Source organism: Dipodomys spectabilis, unplaced genomic scaffold (genome assembly GCF_019054845.1).
Source record: "Dipodomys spectabilis isolate Male_0828 unplaced genomic scaffold, ASM1905484v1 ptg000329l, whole genome shotgun sequence".
NCBI classification, from domain to species: domain Eukaryota; kingdom Metazoa; phylum Chordata; class Mammalia; order Rodentia; family Heteromyidae; genus Dipodomys; species Dipodomys spectabilis.
The window spans coordinates 678,758-697,827 of record NW_024871006.1 but is presented as its reverse complement, the minus strand read 5'-3'; the positions used below and the strand labels follow the sequence as shown (position 1 = coordinate 697,827).

The 19,070-nt window shown below is 38.5% G+C and overlaps 1 protein-coding gene across 1 annotated transcript in view; it reads right to left on the bottom strand.

The window, feature by feature from the left end:
* Positions 1-17,083: 17,083 nt before the first annotated feature.
* Positions 17,084-19,070, bottom strand: part of Abca9 (ATP binding cassette subfamily A member 9) — a 45,055-nt gene continuing 43,068 nt past the window's right edge. Inside the window, 4 exon segments of the mRNA XM_042665469.1 lie at positions 17,084-17,654; positions 17,787-17,842; positions 18,049-18,128; positions 18,874-19,014. Of these exon segments, the coding sequence (XP_042521403.1) occupies positions 17,556-17,654; positions 17,787-17,842; positions 18,049-18,128; positions 18,874-19,014 (376 nt within the window). The 3' untranslated portion in view covers positions 17,084-17,555.

The window sequence follows — 19,070 nt, the reverse complement described above, 5'->3', positions numbered from 1 at the left end:
TCTCTTTTTTTTGATAAGATTTGCTAAGGGTCTGTCAATTTTGTTCATTTTTTCGAAGAGCCAACTCTTTGTTTTGTTGATTCTTTCTATGGTTTTTTTGGACTCTAATTCATTTAATTCTGATTTAATTTTAATTATTTTGTTCTGTCTACTGGATTGGGGTTTATCTTGCTATTCTTTTCCAAGGAGGCTCAGATGTCTCATTAAATTGTTGGTTTCAGATCTCTCCAATTTGTTGATGTAGGAACTCAGAGCTATAAACTTGCCTCTGAATACTGCCTTTGCTGTGTCCCAGAGGAGTTGATAATTTGTGTGTTCATTTTTGTTGAATATCAAGAACATTTGAATTTCGTTTCTAATCTCTTCCATGACCCACTCATGATTCAACAGTGTGTTGTTCAGCCTCCATGTGTTATGGGACTTTCATTGGTGGCTTTTGGTGTTGAGTTTATTCCCTTGTGCTCTGAGAGAATGCAAGGTATAACTTCAATGTTTCTGAATTTGGACAAGTTTGCTTTGTGAACTAAAATGTGGTCTATATTGAAAAGCTTCCATGTGCTGCTGAGAAAAACATGTATTCTGATGCTGCTGGGTGTAATGTTTGGTAGATGTCTGTTAAATCTAGTTGATCTATGCAGTTGTTTAGATCTGAGGTTTCTCTGTTGAGTTTTTGCCAAATTGATCTATCTAGTGGGGATAGTGGTGGGTTAAAGTCCCCAACAATTAATGTCTTTGGATCTATGTGGGATTTGAGGGAAAGTAGTGTTTCTTGAATAAATTTGAGTGCTCCGTTGTTTGGTGAATAGAGATTTAGAATCATAATATCCTCCTGAAGGAGAGATTCCTTAATTACTATGTAGCGACCTTCTTTATCTCTTCTCACTAATTTTAATTTGAAGTCTATTTTATCTGATATTAGTATTGCAACTCCTGCCTGTTTATGGGGGCCATTTGCTTGGTAGATTTTGTTCCAGGCTTTCACTTTCAAAATGTGTTTGTTTTTATGGGCAAGGTATGACTCCTGAAGGCAGCAGATAGAAGGATCTTGCTTTTTAATCCAATTAGACAGTCTATGTCACGTAATTGGAGAGTTAAGTCTGTTAATGTTGAGAGATAGGACTGAGAGGTTTTTGGGAGTTCCTGCCATTTTTTCCACCTTCTTGGGGGCTGTGGCAACTGGGTTCTCCCTATGGTCCTTGGATTCTCAGTTTGGGTGTGGTTTCTTGGCCTTTATTGTGGTCTTGTTGGTTTTCCATGTGTAGGGCATCTTTAAGTATCTTCTGTAGGGCTGGTTTGGTGGAGATATATTGTTTCAGTTTTTCTTTGCTATGGAAGGTTTTTATTTGACCTTCGGTTATGAAGGAGAGTTTAGCTGGGTACAGTATTCTTGGTTGATAGTTGTTTGTCTTTAGGACATGGCATACATCGTTCCAGGCTCTTCTTGCTTTAATTGTCTCTGCTGAGAAATCTGAGGTGATTCTAATTGTTTTCCCTTTATAGGTGATTGATCTTTTCTCCTTGACAGCTTTAAGGATCTTTTCCTTGGTCTGAATTGATCCTGTGCGGATTATAATGTGACAGTGGGAGGTCCTGTTCTGGTCTGGTCTATTTGGGGTTCTAAAAGCTTCTTGTATCTGAATAGGCCTATATTTTTGCATGTTTGGGAAGTTCTCTGGTAGGATCTTGTTAAACAGATTTCCTAGACCATTAACTTCTGTCTCTAGGTGCTCCTCTACACCCATTATCCTCAGATTAGGCCTTCTGATGGTGTCTTCCAAATGTTGAATAGATCTATCATATTTCTTGGATTTGTCTTGGATAGTTGTATGTTCTTTCTCTGTAATATCTAGGCTGTCTTCAATCTCCAAGACTCGATCATCTGCATGGTCTAACCTACTGTCAAGACTTGCTACTTTGTTTTTTATTTCTTTTCCTTTTAATTGGTCGGCTTTGATGGCTTCAAATTCTTTGTTGGAGCTTTGTTTTAGATCTTGTATGAACTTCTTTACTTCCTTAATTTGGTGGTCAGTGTTTATACTCAAATCACTTAGTTGATTGGTTATGATTTCCTTGGATTCCCATTCCTTCTGTTGGGCTCCATTCAGCATTCCCTTTGTAGTCTCCCTGAATTCTTTTAGCTGTCTGTTTATGGATTCCATGAATGCCTCTATTGATCTTTGTCTATTCTCATCCTGCTCTGGCAATTCCTGTATTACTCTTTGATTAGCTTCCTCATGTTCACACAATTTCTGTAGTTCTCTTTGACTGTTCTCAGTCTACTCACAGCATTTCTGACTTTCTCTTTATCTGTTCTCAGCCTGCTCACGTAATTCCTGCTATCTTTTTGACTATTCTCAGCCTGCTCATGCATTTCCTTTATTTCTCATTAAGTGTTCTAAGCCTGCTCATGCAATTCCTGTATCGATCTTTGAGTAGCTTCCTCACATTAATGAGATTCCTGTATTGATCTTTGGTTTGTCTCTCTCTCTCCCTATCATGCTTACACTGAGTCCTTTGCAGGTTTTCAATCTTTTCATTCACCATGTTTACCAGTAGTGTTTGTAGAGCTTTTTGGGAACTCTCCTCTGGATTATTCATTATCTGTTCTGTCTCCTGATTATCATGAATGGGAGTTGAGATACCCAGACTTGCCATTTTTCTTGTGTTTTTCTGGCTTGTTCTGCCCATTTAGTATGAAAGTAACACCAATTTTCTGCTAGAACACTATTTTAGGGCAAGCATCAACCAAAGTCCTGTAGTTGCACAGTCAAAAGGCTGAAGATACACTTTAGTTGAACAGATACAATCTATTCAACATCAAACAACTATGTATTAATGGGCTAAGAACAGCAAAGAAGAATTTGGTGAACCAGAAATTATTAGGTTTAGGGAGAAATGTGGGGAAAAATAGGACTAGAGGGATGTGGAAAGGTAAAAGGAGAGCGAAATCAACCAAGTCCTAATCTCAAAGAGGGAAATGGGTTGGACAGAATGATAGGAGAGAGAGAGAAAAAAAAGAGACAAGAAAAAATGGAAAAACAAAAATTTAAATTTAAAAAGTGAAACTCAAAGATTATCTAATTTTAAAGGTGAAACTGAGAGAAGAATGGGGATAGGATGAGAGGAGGGGAGGAATAGAAAGGAGACATGAAAAACTAAAAAATAAAAAATTCTTAAAAAATTATATAGGTACAAAGAGATAACATTGCTATTAAGGAATTTAAGCCTAAGAGGTCTTGAATTGAGTAATAAATTTCTGGATTAAGTGTGTATACAATGGGGGATAAGGTCAAATAATCGACAATGGGTATATCTGAGGATGAGCAGAACAGCAATTAAGTCATGCAGAAAAGTACGTAAGAGAAGAAAAAATGAAAAGAATGAGAAAGAAAAAAAAAGGACCAAAGGGTCAGTAGAGATTTTTTTAAAAAGCACACATACACATATACACCTAAAATAAAAATTATAAGAGGAAAGAAAAGATTAATAGAAAACAATTTTTTTAAAAAATTAAAAATTTTTTAAAAAGGTACAAAAAAAGAGTTCTTTGATTTTTTTTTTTTTTGCAGGGGGAGGGAGAGTGAGGGGGATGGGACAGGAAGATCCTGTATCTTACTTGTGTCCGTAACCAATCTCTTGGTGGAGTCTCGTCTGTTTGTGGTGTTTGGTTTTAATTGGTTTCTTAAGTCAGTTTGAGCAGGCAGAAAAATGCTCTGCTTTACGTAGGATTTTGTGATCCTCCTCCCAGGCTAGTTCAGTGGGAGGGAGATCTGCTTTGAGTATCACAAAAGAGGGAGATGGCTGTGTCTTCTAGTTTGAAGATGCTGTGATGAGGCTAGGTTCTGGGTAGAGTTGAGGCCTTTCAGCCAACAGTAGCTTTTCCCTGAGAGGCTAGCTTCTGAGACACTCACAGAGCCCAGCCTGGAACCATTCTCAGAGTTTATGTTTACTGAATTTCAATTGATTGTCTAGGCTGCTGTAGGGAGGGGCAGCCTCTTGCTCTGTTTACCCAGTGAAGAAAGCCACTCCTCTGGGGATGGAGCTTTCTCTGCCTGGGCGGGGTGACTTTCCCCGGGGTGGAACTGAGCCTGGCAGGTCAGGTCAGGTTCCTGTGACCTGCTAAATGACTCTTTTCTTTTCTTCCAAGGCCTGAGTTGAAGCTAGCTGCTCAGCTGGGCCTTTGTCAGTATCAAAGATGGAGGTCTGGTGGGGGGGTGAGGGGGTGGGGGGTTGGAGGGTGGGGGGTGGCCTTCCCTCCTCTGCTCCCTGAGAAGAGTGAGGATGTCAGGGTTCTACTCACACTGGAGTCTTGGTTCCTGGGTCGTCTCTGGTCTGCGATGTGCAGGATGAAGATATCTGCTACTTGTCAGTTCTTGCTGGTGTTAGTAGAATCTGCTCACCCACTGTGTCTGATGCCTTTGTTCCGGAATTTCTGTGTTGTAGGTATGGCAGCTACGGCCACTGCCACTGCAGCCACAGCTACCCGCAAGTGCTCAGATCTGTCTTCTTGCCTGGATTTTCCCTCTCTGGCCAAACTCTCTGTACTGTGAATGCACACTTGGTGTAATTCTCTGGCTTAGGACTGTTCACTGGAACACTAAAACTGCTTTCTATGCAAGAGCTTGTTTACCCTCCAGCTTCTCCTCCGCCATCTTCAAAGTGATTCCCAACCATTTCATTTTAATGATTACATGAAGTATAAGTAATTAAAGTATTAGAAGACGAAATTTCAGGAGTTTTTTTTTGTTTTAAAAATCATGCATTGGTGGCCTGGGTAGGTGGCTCAGTGGTAGAGTGCTTGCCTAGCATGATGAAGCCCTGGGTTCGATTCCTTAACACCACATAAGCAGAAAAAGACGGAAGTGGCTCTGTGGCTCAAGTTTTAGAGCGCTAGCCTTGAGCTGAAGAGCTGAGGGACAGCACCCAGTCCCAGAGTTCAGGGCCCACAACTGACAATAAATAAATGAATAAAAACATGCATTGGTATATATTGATGCATCAAAAATATTTAAAAATGCACTTCAACCCAAAATAAACTTGGTTGCAATTAATATACCAATCCATCTGAAAATTTCCCAAATAATTGGAAATTAAACAACATACTTGTAGCAATCCACATTCCAAAAAATATATTAAAATAAAAATAATATGCTTTCAACTGATAAAAAATAAATAAAAAATCATAGGTATAGTTGTTAAAGTGGAATTTGATCACAAGGTACAGAATAGTCAGTTTGAGAGGTACAATCAGGATTCTTTATTAGAAAGCTGGTGACTGTGAGCAGACACATGTCCCTCAAAACCTTGCAGCCTTGAATACACTTAATACTGCTAGGAAACTGAGCCATAAAGGTAGTAAAGAAAGAACAAACAAAAAATCTCAACACACCAGATCAACTCTAATGGAGAAGTGCAGATGGACTCCATGGTAACCTGAGGTGTCAGGAGGCATGAGGCATGGCATGTTGGTGCCAGGTGTGGTGAGGCCTAAATAGGGTCATGGTCAGGGAGCTTGAGAGTTCAAGGAGTCTCACAAGGTCATGGTACAGATCAGGTAGGTCCAGGAAGGAATCTGTTGTCCAAGAACTTATCCTGCCCTGTTTCTAGGAATTTGGGCGTGCCTATCACCTGGGGGTGGGAGTGAGACTTCACCTGTAAAAGCTTTTGGAAAGTCCCTATGATCCACCAAGATGCCAAGATGGCACCAATTAGACCCAGTATCATTATTTCACACATAGTAGCAGCTTTTGCAGAAATGTGCAGAAAAGGAAAAACTCCCAGTCTGTTATACTGAGTAAATGTGGGGCAATACAAACAATCACGGGAAAAGAAATAGATGACTCTGCTCATATATATTAAATGGAACATTCTTTTGAGTCTTCTGAAATGCTGGGACTATATCACAGATTTGTTAAGCGATAATAACAAGGTTTCTTCTTCTTCTCCATTGTGAACCCTATTAGCTAGCCCAACTGCTTGGGCTCCTTAGAGTGACTTTACTGGCTTACAGATGTGAGAAAGTTGGGAAGGAAGTTACTTCTGACTTCCTCATTCCAAACCACATATGCCATCAGACAAAAACACTAGAGTTATATTCTGAAGAAAGAAAATATAAAGGAAAGGGTTGCAAAGATTGTTAGGACAGTTAAGCTAGTTAGTGTGTTCAGATGGTCGATGAATAACAGCACAGAAATGGAGAAGCTAGATGGAGTAGCCACTACGAGTGCAATTTAAAAAATGGAGAGAGATTAGATGGCCCAGATGATCCACTAGTACAAGGTATTGTAAAAGGACTGTGCAGATTTGCTGAGTCTATCCTGGCAAGAGCGAACAGCTCGATTAGGAACCTAAGTGATGAAGGGCCATGCTCTCGAATCTCAAAACCCCCATCTGATCATTCTGGGTAAAATGGTCCACAGATATGAAACAATGGGTGACAAAATGTATCATCATTGATGGACAGTGGAATACAGCACACTGCTGAGCCTAGACCTTCACATGAAAGATTAAATAATACAATGAAATTGAGGATATGTTGCTTCAACTGCAGAAGACTTAGAAAGGAAATATGGGGGGAAATTGTCCTTTATAAGCAGAAATTCTGTATGGTTGAGCTATTGAAGTTATATATCAGTAACACCCATAGACAACCTCTGGGACTGATTCTGGCAGTGCTTTGTGTTCTGCTATGGTTTAGCAGGTTGAACCTTGGATAGAGGATCCCTTTGGAAGCTCAGATGCTACCTGCTTAACCATTGGCCACTGAACACACACAAAATACTTGTCCAACAACAGAAACACACGTCCTTGTGTAACTCTTGACCTAGGGGACTAGTTACACTAGTCATTGGGTAATTGTTTACTTGTTGAGAAACTGTCCTGGATATAATGGATGTCAAACATATGCTATTATCTTGACTTACTATGTGCCTAATGCCTATAAGGCTGCAATTTTGGAGGGCAATGAACATGAAAATATTTAGCAAATTTAAACTTATGTCAGTGCAAGAGTGACCTTCTGCAGCACCAGAGTCCACTGAATACATTATGGGAAGATCTTTGGAGTACTCAGATGAAAAATGTATCTAGTGATGAATGCTACCCATATGGTGTTATCTCAAGAAGTTAATATATTTTTGAGGGCATATCAAATTCTGTACTCAAACTATCCATACTCAAGTAGTAAGTACCCAATAGCAACAAGTTTAGGGAGTAACCCAATATGTATCAACATTCTCTAAAAGAGCTTTGAATGAAAATAGTACAGAATGAGAAGTACAATCACAGGTATGTGTGCCTTTAATTGGGAGAGAAGTTGTTATTTAGGAAGGAAGGAAAAGGTTGACAAACTTCTGAAGAGATAACACATCTTTGTTAAAATGGCAAAAGCAAGCTAATCAGATTGCTAAGGTAGCATGGAGAGAAAGGGTGAGAACGAGCATGTAAGCCATAAGTCCTGGAGAAGCAGAGGTAAAAAGTGGTATGAGGTTGGCACAGGCAACCATTTCCAGGATAGGACTCCAATAGTTCATAAAACAAAACCTAATGAGACTTCATCAAATGCAAAAGCTTCTGTGCAAAGAAGACAGCCAACAAAGTGAAGAGTCAACTTACAAAATGGGATAAAACCTTTGTCAGCTCCTTATCTAACAGGATTAACATCCATAATATATAAAGAACAACTCCCCTGCAAACAAGTAATCCAATCTAAAAACGAACGAATGATCTGTGCAATTATTTCTCAAAAGAAGAAATACAAATGACCAATCAAAACATTTAAAAATATTCAATATCTTTAGCTATTAAGGAAATAAAAATCAGAACTACAGTAATGTTCTTCTTCGTTCTCATTAGAATGGTTAATCTCAGGAAAACAAAAACAAGCAAAGCTGGAGAGAATGTTGGGGAAAAGGAACTCTTACACAATCTTGGTGGGGATATTAATACAATCACTATGGAAAACAGTATGAAAACCTAAAAGTAGAAGTACTATATATGTAGTTATCCCATCCCCTATATATGATGGATGAAATTAATACACGAAGAAATACCTGCATATGCATATTTATTGTGGTACTATTCACAATAGCCAATATATGAAATGTACCTATGTGCCCACCAATAGATGCATGGACAAAGAAAACACACACACACACACACACACACACAGAGTAAATGTAAGTAAGGAAAAAACCTTATTGTAGGCGGGAAAATGAATGGAATTGGAGAACATGATTGAGAGAAATAGATAAAGTCAAGTATTGCATAATTTGTCTCATAAATAGAGATTAAAATGTCTGAAAACAGAAGAACTTAAGGACTAGGAGGAGCACAGAAGGAAATGGGAAGAGATGGTAGGAGATGTTAGAAAGGAATGTGAATAACTTCAATACAAGATGTATACATGCATGGAAATGTGACAGTGAAACATATTAAATATGCACAACCACTATAAGTTAATAAATATAAATATTGAAAGAAATGGAGAGAGAATGAGCTAGTTCAATGTCTCCTTCTAGGATACTAATCCTATTCATAAGGGCTTTGCTGTCATTACCTAATTATCTCCTAAAATCTGCACGGACAAGGTACATGTAGCATTGACGACAAAACCTTGAGCCGCTGGAAACAAACAAATGAACACATAGTATTTGTGGCCTCTAAGGCTCTTCCTGTTGGAGGAGCTTCCACTTAGCAGAAGGATCAAGTTCCTCATCAAAACCATTCAGTTCCTGTTCTTTAGATAGCTCCAGGAAGACCTGAAGTAGGAGAGGAAAGAAAAAAACAACAAAAAATGCAGAGAGAGAATGTCATGATGTTCACTGCAGCTCCAAGAGGGTCCAAGGAGTACACATACAATATTATATAAGTATGTTCCATGAAGGAACATTCGTTGAAACTGACCCACCTGCTCCAGTGTGGATTGTGACAGCATATACTCCTCCAGGATGAGTCTTTGTTTAACTGCACAAAGACAAAGACACATGAGGGATTCATGTTAATCTGGTTGGTGTATTAAATCATCACAGGGCATGAATAGCAAATGTGGGCAAGGATTATAGAAATTGGTAAGGTAAACCAAGTCTGAGTCTGAGCACATTATACAGCTGAAATAGACAAAATGTTTGTCTAAGTTTGGAGGGACAAGAGCAAATGACATGTTTGCATGTCATTGTGCCACTTTTGAGATCTGTAAATATTTAAGGGATAAAATAATACTGGGAGGGTTTCTTTGCTTGCCTTGAGCCTGAGAGATAGCAGATTTGGCACAGAAGCCAATTGTGGCAGGGAGAAATATATGGCAAATGGAGAAAGAGTATAGAGAAGGATGTCAGTGGGTATCTAAGGAACAGAGAGATTTTCCCCCCTGGGCTTTTCCCAGAAGCTACTAGGAGCTTGCTATTAGGAGTATGCGCCTAATCAGAGTGGCTGCTGAAAACAGATGAGGACAGTCTGAAGAATGATAGGAGTATAGTAGACTGCTTTGGAGGAAATATGCCGCCAAAATCCCAGGTTCATAATGACCAGAGTGCTAGTCTACAGGGAACCATCGGCAATCACCTGGTGCAGAAGGTTTCCTTACTCAGCTTGGAGACTAGAAAGAAGATGCACTAAAATGGCCCCGATGCTATCACCAGGAGTCAGAAGATGCTTATGGCCCAGGAAGGAGATCAGCATCTTCCCTAGGGCAGTGACAAGCAAGTGGAAATGTCATTGTGAAGTTGGAATAAAAATGATATGTGCAAACAGTTCTAACTAGCAGAATTCATGGCTGTTGTGACCCACAAACACTTTCTCTCTCTCTGCCTCTCTCTCTCTCTCACTCTCACACACACATACACACGCGCGCGCACACACACACACACACACACACACACACACATACACAAAGAAAGCCAACATGAGACCAACTGTGCCTAGAAGGACCAATAGAGCACTATGACTTCAAAGTTAAGCTCACCAGTGGAAAGTAAGTTATTCGTTATTCATAAGTATATAGAAGGTCTATTCATTTTTGTAAAATTGAAACTTTATTAGCATGCATTGATTGCATGGGTTTCATTACACTGTGCATGTATGTGTGTGTATATTATATATAGAATTCCTTTTCTTCTTTTTTTTAGTTTCCAAAATATTTGGTTTAAAAACAAATATAGGGAGAGCATATATAGTACAGTACACTGAATATGGTTTATGCAATCACAATTTAGTTAACAAGTGCTATTTATGTATACCTATTTGATGGTTTAATGAGAAGATTACAAGATTTTTTCTCCACATGCAGTTAGTAGACACTCTGTGTGTGTGTGTGTGTGTGTGTGTGAGAGAGAGAGAGAGAGAGAGAGAGAGAGAGAGAGAGAGATTGTTGACAGGGCAGCACTGAGATGCAGAGACAAAGCAGGTGAATTTAGATCCAGGAGCCCTTAGGGGAAGCCTGATGCATGAATAATGGGAAAGCAAAAGATAGCAGTAGTGTAGTTAGTCCCCTCCTCTGGCAAAATCAGCATGTGATGATCTTGGTGTTTGTCTCTTATAGCAAAAGTATTCACTGAACCTCAGCAGAGGAAGGGGGGCTTCTCAAAACTTGGTAAACTTGTTATTTTGTATTCTTCAGAAAAATAATAGAGATGTATCTATATCTAGCCATCTATTGTTATAGATGTGTGTGTGTGAGAGAGAGAAGAGGTAGATGGAGAGATTAATTTCCTTAAAGATTAATTTCCTTAAATAATTGGCTTAATCACTTGTAGAGACTAACAGGTTTGAAATCTGTAGGACAGGCTAACAGGCCAAAATCTTGAAGAAAATTTCATACTTTCTGGTAAACCTTAGCCTGGCTTCTCAAAGCCTTCAAGTCAGTAAATAAAGCCCACTAACATTATAGAAGATAATCTGCTTTATTTACAATCTATTGATTTAAATGTTAATCACATCTAAATACAACACACATACCACACAATTGGGTATCAGAGCTCAGCCAAGCTGACATATGAAATAACCATCACAACCTGGAACTTATACATATGTATTACTGTAGCCAAAACTTAAAACAACCCCCAGAAGAAAACATTTCAGTGCATAGTTAAATATTACATGCTTCCATAGCCCTAATTTTTAAAAAAATCAAATTGCTAGGCCTTTCCTGGAAACTATGTCCAAAAGGAAAGAATACTCATTAAGTGCTCATAAAAGGTCTCAAAAACAAATTATATAAAAATAAGATTGCTTGATCTGAATTACAGAATCAATTTATTTTAGAGAGGACATTCATTTTCTGGGAAGCATGTCAGAGCCAAGGCTTGTATAAATGGATTAGGACCTCTGGACATGAAGCCGCATCTCCAGCCTGCCACATACCAGTTGGATCTTAGGTCTTGATATTTGCCAGAAGCAACTTTATTATTATTATTGTTTATGCCCTGTTGTGTAAGAATGGTCCAGGTAGTTGCCCTGGAATATTGGCAGGAAGGTGTGTGTGTGTGTGTATGTGTATGTGTGTGTGTGTGTGTGTGTGTGTGTATGTGTGTGCCCTGACCCTTCACCTCACTCATGAGAAAGGATCTTGTGCAGGATGGTGAACTTCAGATTTAGGTGAGGAATCCCAGGGTCAGGCAGTTGAATGAGAGACACCTTAGCCAAGGGTATGTTGTCACAAGAGAAAGCACACATGGTTGTTCATTGAGGCCGAGAGGCAGTCTAGGTCCAAGCAGAAATGAAGAAAAAAGAACTAAAAGCCCATGGAATGATGATTGGAGGGAGGAATAGAGTCTGAGGGGAAAAAGTCTTCAATTAAATATTCAGGAACCCAGTGATATTTTTCTGGAAGTGTGGACTCTCTTAAAGACCTTGTGTGGTAGGTGAACTTGTCAGGGGAGTGATCTACAGACAGACCAGCCACAGTTCACAGTAGCCTAAAGGGCTGAGTCTGATCTGACTTCCCATGCCCTAGGCTTCTCATTGTAAATCAGTCTTGAGGTATAAAAAAAGCTCAAAGTCTCCCTCTTGTTTGCACTTCGTTCCTTTTCCCATGGATGTTGTCTGTTCTTTAGTTCAAGATCTCATTATCAATCTCATAGTTTAACTTCGAAGAATTTCTCCCATTTATTATTAAGGTCAGAAGAAAACTCTTTGCTTCAAAATAATTAATATTGACTTTCTGAGTCAAGAAATGGAAATCTATTTGTTACAAACTAGTCGAATGGTAAAGGATATAGAATTGAAATAATCACCATTGCAATGGAAAGTGTGCATTTCTCAATCTGATTCAACATACTATACCCAAAGAGTAAAAGATGCAGAAAAGTATTTTATATGAAAAAATATAGGTCTGATGAATGGAGAGAGGAAGGGTGGGAGAGTACAGTTATAATATTTAATGTATATATGTAAAAATGAACCTGGAAACTTGAAGGGCTGGGAGGGGTGGGGAGAGATGGGGAAGAGCGACAGAAGGGGTGAAATTGCTCAAGATACCTTGTGCTCTTAAACAGATAGATCGAATGGAAACACCTCAGTACAGATACTTCAAGATAATAAAAACAACGTTTTTTAAATTTAAAAATTATTATTTGAATGCAAAATTTAAAAAATACACATAGGTCTGAGAATGAGAGGCAGAGATCATCAGAACATTTCCCGAACATTATAGGAACAGTCTCAAAATGCTTGTAAATTGCTGATATCCTACAGATAGAAGCTATATGTTGATGCAAGTGTATTTCCAACTTGCAAATGCACTCACATTCAGATTCACACATGAAAAGTATAAAAAAACACACAAATTCTTCATGATAATTCATTAGTGCATTTCTAGCTTATTGGCACATTCACAGGTTTTTTTTCTGAACATGATGCAATAGTTGAAATTAAAAAATAGTTATTAACTGACTCCTTTTATCTGTAAAATATACTGGCAGAAATTCAGAAACATTAAATTCATTATTTTTTTAATTTTATTTTATTTGTGAACATACTGTACAGAGGGGTTACAATTACATGGGCAAGATAATGCGTACATTTCTTACCAAGCATTGCAGCCTCCTCCTTTGTTTACCCTTCACCTCCCTTCCCAGCCTCCCCCCTCCCCCCATCCTTCCCCCCCCCTCGCTCCCCCCCCACCGACATTGTAAAGCTCCTTTTTGACATGACAATTTGTACTTCTCATTGTTGCAACAGGTCCACCTGAGTCCTTAAATGAGAGTCCTTAAATGACTTGTTTTTCCCCATCTCCTCCATAAGTTATACTGACATCAAATATATTGAAAGCGGGGGTTATACTGTGGGGGAGGGACATACAAAGCAACAAAGAAATAAAGTTATAAATGCATTAGAAACACATGCATGAAAGAAAAAAAAACATTAAAATACCTATTTAAGGATTCATTTTCCTAACATCTCATTATCTGACTTTTTCCGCTTGACTCATACATATACTAGATATTGCAAATAAGGGATACCATGGGACCTGTGTTTCTTTGGGCCTGGCTTACTTCACTTAATATAATTTTTTCCAAGTTTTTCCATTTCCTAACAAATGGGGCAATGTCATTCTTTCTGATGGAGGCATAGAATTCCATTGTGTATATATACCACATTTTCTTGATCCCTTCATCTACTGAGGGGCATCTGGGTTGGTTCCATATCTTAGCTATGGTAAATAATGCTGCAATAAACATCATTATTATATTCAAATTTCTCCACAGAAATTTGTCATTTAACACATGAAAGCTTATTTATAATGACAGACTACAAACCAAACAGGAAAAAGAAAAGGTGAACTTACTTTTCTGGTGTTTGACGAAAGTGACTTAAACACTCTCCTCAATCTCATCCCTGGGTCTCATCACTGACAGGAATATAGTTCAGATCTAGACAACATCTTTGTTATGGCTGGTGCATTTGCCTGCTTTGAAGGCTCCCAGTTAAATGACTTTTAGAGGGAGATCAGAGCTGTCATTTTCTTAGACTGCCAAGCCCTGAATTCATGTGATCACTCTTGAATAAATTCATTTTTATTGACTTCTAGTCAATTCCTACATCAGAGAACTCCAACTGGACTTGTTCCCTGACAATTTATGATCTCATCAAGAGTGTTGCAGAGGGAACACAGTATTTGTAACTTGTCTGTATCTTGGAGGAAGGAACAGGTTTCAAAACATAGAACACTCTTTCAAAACAATATAAAGCAAAGAGCTTTTACTCTAAGGAAAAGTTCTGGGTTTTCTGATTGGCATGTTGAGTCAAATAATCTAATCAAGTTTTGAACATTGAAAGGAGCAAACTCTTGACTTTGTTTAATGTTTCCTATTCCATGTCTTCTTCTCCTTTCTGCTTTATCTCAGGAAATACCAACACTTGCCACCTTCTCAAGCTAAACTATAGGAAAACTGCTTTACTCCCATCCTTGAAATACCTTAGCACTCAATCCACCATGAAATTGTATTGACTTTAGTTCCAGAGTGTCTCTCAATCCAACCAGTCTCCATATCCACCATCCTTACCATACTCCAATTAGTATTACTGTCATACCTTCCCAATAAATCGCTCTACTCCCATCATTAATACCATAGAGGTAGTCTGGATTCAGAGCCAAATATTATCTTTTCTAATGATGTCTATGATAATAGAGCTTTCTCTCATAACCAGCCAACTTCTAATGGCTTTCTAATGCACTTGGTTTAAAATTCATAATGTCCAAAGCTCAATTTTGCCCAGCCTTTCCATATGAACCCATTGTCTCTAATCACTCAAATTTTGTTTCTATTTTGGATTATCCCTTGTGCTTTTCTCACAGGTTGCCCGAGCATCTGTTTCCACTTGCAGATTGCATTCTTGTCAATAAAATTTCCATTTGCTGTCCCCTCAAAAGTCTTGTATGGTTGGCCCGCTCAGTACTGCCTTTAGTTTTCTTTGGAAGTACTTCAAGTGATCAGATTTCCTCAACACTATTGATATTTAGGGCTATGTAATTCTTTGTTAATGGGGAGAGGCAGTGCTCAAGGTGAAATAAATAATGCTGAGGAAAGAAGACACTAGAGTATTGGGTGAATCATCAGATCAGCTGGGGAGATATTAAAGCATCCAGAAATGATTTCAGGAGTAATGTTGAGGAGATGAAGTACAACTTTCACATACATCTTACACCCCCATGACACTAATTCTACAGGATATTAAGGGATGAAACTTCAACATTCATACATTTGGTTGTGCTCACAGAGATGATCTTCTCATGTGAATGTTAACTGCATCATACCATATAACACCACGACACAAACAATGACCCATCACCACATGCATAGGCTCCAGAGATTAGGGGAACAGATATCTTCAATGGGACATTTCAGAAGTCTGCCTTCCACAGTGTCAAATATTAATAAGAATAATTAGTTACAACGTTCTTAGGAGTTCTGCATAAAATAATCAATATATGCCCCAAACCTAGCTTGTAATGTATAGCCTTAGTTTTCTAAGTGAAGACCAATACATGTTCATTCTTGATGTGCTCAATATATTATCATTTTTACATCATGCTTCTGGAATCATAGTTCTGATATTTCATGTGCCCCAAGATTACCATCTTGGTTCCTTCCACAGGACTAAGAGATAAAAACAGTCCCTTTGAAACATTCTCACTTAGATTATTAGCATTACTTTTCTTCATTGGTTAGCTGGGAGAATGTACTCTCAGAATGCTGAAATGATGTGTGCATCTCTAAGAGTGGTCGGTGCCCATAAAATGGGATGGTGACACTTCCTTTTTAAAAAATGCTTCACTAAAACACTCCCTGAGTCTAATGGAATGTTGTTAGTACAACTGAGCCATGTCTTAGAAACTCTTGTATTATTTAAGGGAAAGCTTTATAAGACAAAGTTAATTGCACTGTTTTTGTCACTGAATTAATGGCAAGGAATACTTATTGGAGTCTTGGTATAAGTGATGTGAACTACAGCTTTCAACTTGTTGACTTGTATCAACTCATAGATAATTCATAAAAGTCAGTAATCCATAAAAGTCAGGTAAGTCAATTGAGAAATAATAATTGTTAAAATAACTTCTTCTGTTCAAAAGAAGAAATACTGGAATCCTTGGCTCAAGATCTCTGTTCTTGTAGATTGAAAGCTGTGCATTATTTCCACAGATAAGGAAGTCATAGGAATCAAAGCAAAGATCTTTTACTTAACTACCTTTGAATGTTCAATTAGACAACAATGATAATATTGGTCATATCAACAAAACTCACATTTAAAAAGTTTGCCAATCAATTTTGTGAATTTTAAGGTATCTCAGGTCTCTAGTTAGATAAAGTCATAACATATCTAAACATGGTAAATAAGGCCTATCAAGTTTTAGTGCTTTTTGTAAGAGTATACTCTGTATCATAAAAGAAAACACAGAAAAGTAAAAATATGCTCAAATTTGATGTAAATATATATTTAAAAATGCTCATCTACATGATCATTCCAATTCTCATTGAAAATATTTATCTTCACAGGTTTCAAATTTCCTGCATTGTCAAAACAGACCAAAAAAATCCATTTACTTTTAGTTTAAAGTCTGCAAAATGGCAAGAAAAGAAAAATCAGTGAATTTTTAAAGCAAAAAATACAGTGCTGCTGGGTAATCGATTCCATTTCCATTAAAATCAATATTATGTCTTAACCTGTACTTGAGTGAATAAAAAAGATAAGAAAATAAGTCAATATTTTAAAATTATGGAAAGGAAATCAATCTCCGTTGCATCCTTAGAAGAATAAGCAATTCCATTATGTGTGTGAAAAGAGACTTGTTAGCTGGCACCGTAATCACATGGTCTATTTGCTCTCAAGCTCCATCCTTGGTGCTTCTTGACTTTGCCCACTGGCTCCACTAATAAGGAATCTTTTTGAGAAAAATTGTGCATTCCAAGAATACACTGGGCCACATCTGGATAAATCACATTAAGCTGTAGAATACTGTCTTTAAAAAGAGTTACAAGGGGCTGGGAAGGTGGCTCAGTGAAGCCCTGGGTTCGATTCCTCAGCACCACATAGCAAAAAAGGCCAGAAGTGGTGCTGTGGCTTGAGCACTAGCCTTGAGCTGAAGAGCTCAGGGACAGCGGCCAGGCCCAGAGTTCAAGCCCCATGAACAACAACAAAATAAAAACAGTTACAAGTTCCTATGATTTGGGTATACAATGGACTTCACAGGCTCATTTGTTGAACACTTAGCCCCAACTGGTGTACTATTTGGGGAGGAGATGGATCCTGAAGGGCTTAGCTGGAGGAAGAGAATCACTGAGGGGCATGATGTGGAAAGTTAGAACCTAGTCCCTAGTTTTCCTCCTTGCTCTTTGAATTCTGTCCATCACCGGGTGGAGAGTCTCTTCTACCACATGCTCCTGCTGCCATAAATGTTCTGTGCAGAGTCAATGGAGCCAAAGGACTTTGGGCTGAATTATCTGAAATCCTAAACCAAAATAAACCCTCCCTTCACTTGTCAGATAAAAATTTTGGCACAGTGACACATAAGCCTGATACATGTACAAGCTTAAATGGAAGTGTTGTTACAAGGAGCTTTAAGGGTCTTCCTGTGGGAGGAGCTTCCACTTCATGGAGGAATTAATCTCCTCATCAAAATCATCCAGTTCCTGTTCTTTGGCGAGCTCCAGGAAAACCTGTGGTGGGAAGAACAAATGGAAGGGAAGGACGTCATTTTTCCTTCTGAAGCTGCCACAGAGCGCACAGGGTAGGAGTAGGTTATGTACTCTTATTCAATGGATGATGTAAAATCACTTGAACTGACCTACCTGTTCCAGAGTAGACTGTGAAAGACTGTACTCCTCCAAGCTGAAGTTCTGCTTAACTGTGTAAGGATGAATGTACATTAGAGGTTCATATGGTTTTTATTCAGGGCACTTGGGAGAACATTCAATCAAAAAAATCTAAGGAATTGACAAATGTTTTTTTTCCCATGATATGAGTATAATACTACAATTCAGTATTTGTGCATGTTGCACTGTTGAATTGGATTTTTCCTTGTTTCTCAATACTGTCTAAACCATCACTTACCTAGCTCCAATTTGAAGAAAGTCTGTGATAAAGGTCGAACATCCTCAATGGGCAATTTATAGACCATCAAGGAGGAATACCTGAGAAGAGGAGAAAGTAAGACTGACCTCCAAGTTTCAAGGTTATGACCTTGAATGGGTCCCTGTCTGAAAAGAAGCAACAGTCTTGTCTAGTATTTGTTTCAATACACATATCAATCTGGTCTTGGAGATAGCCATGGGGTAAATATTCTTTGATCAACAAAATGTCAGTCCACTAAGTAGATAGGAACGCAAGGAAGGAAATCAACAGCATTATGCCTTATGAAGGGAAAAAAATAGATTATTCTTCCTCTTTCTCAATGAGAAGAATATTTAAGCCAAAAAATAAAGCCCAACAACAGCCAAGTTCAACGTGGCTCTACCACAGTTACTTGGTGCCATCTGATCTACCTAAGCCTAAAATGCTGTTATGATAATAATGACAGTCTGAGACACCATTCAATAAACTTTGAGGGATGGCTGGTACTGTGCTTAGATTTAATTTGTGGGTTCTCCTTTACCAGAGGATGGTTTTACCCTTTAGAAAGGGCCACTGAGATGACCTTCGATCAAATATATACTACCTGAGCCACACCATAGAGCCACCAGAAATGCTAATACCCTTCTAAGAGTCAACTTCCAAATAGCATTTGGTTATCCCACTTCTATATTATGGCAGCACTTGGAACAGAGCCTTTCTCCAGTAATGTATGTACTCAATAACTCTCTTCATCAGTGAAAAGGTAAAAGCTGTTATTACTTCACCACTCCAATAGAAACACTGACACAAAAGACCTATGCTTACCTTTCCTGCCGAGCAGCCTGAGGGAAAAGTCTTAGGATCTCTGCATGGAGGGGCTCCACCTGTGAGAGGCTCTTCACCTTCATCTCCAGCAGGTAATCTTTGCCGAACTTGCTTTTCAGGTGTTGGGTGGAACCAAGACATCTGGAGACAGGAGGAGGATGAAGTCAAGCAAGACTTGGCTAGAATCAGTGAGTCAT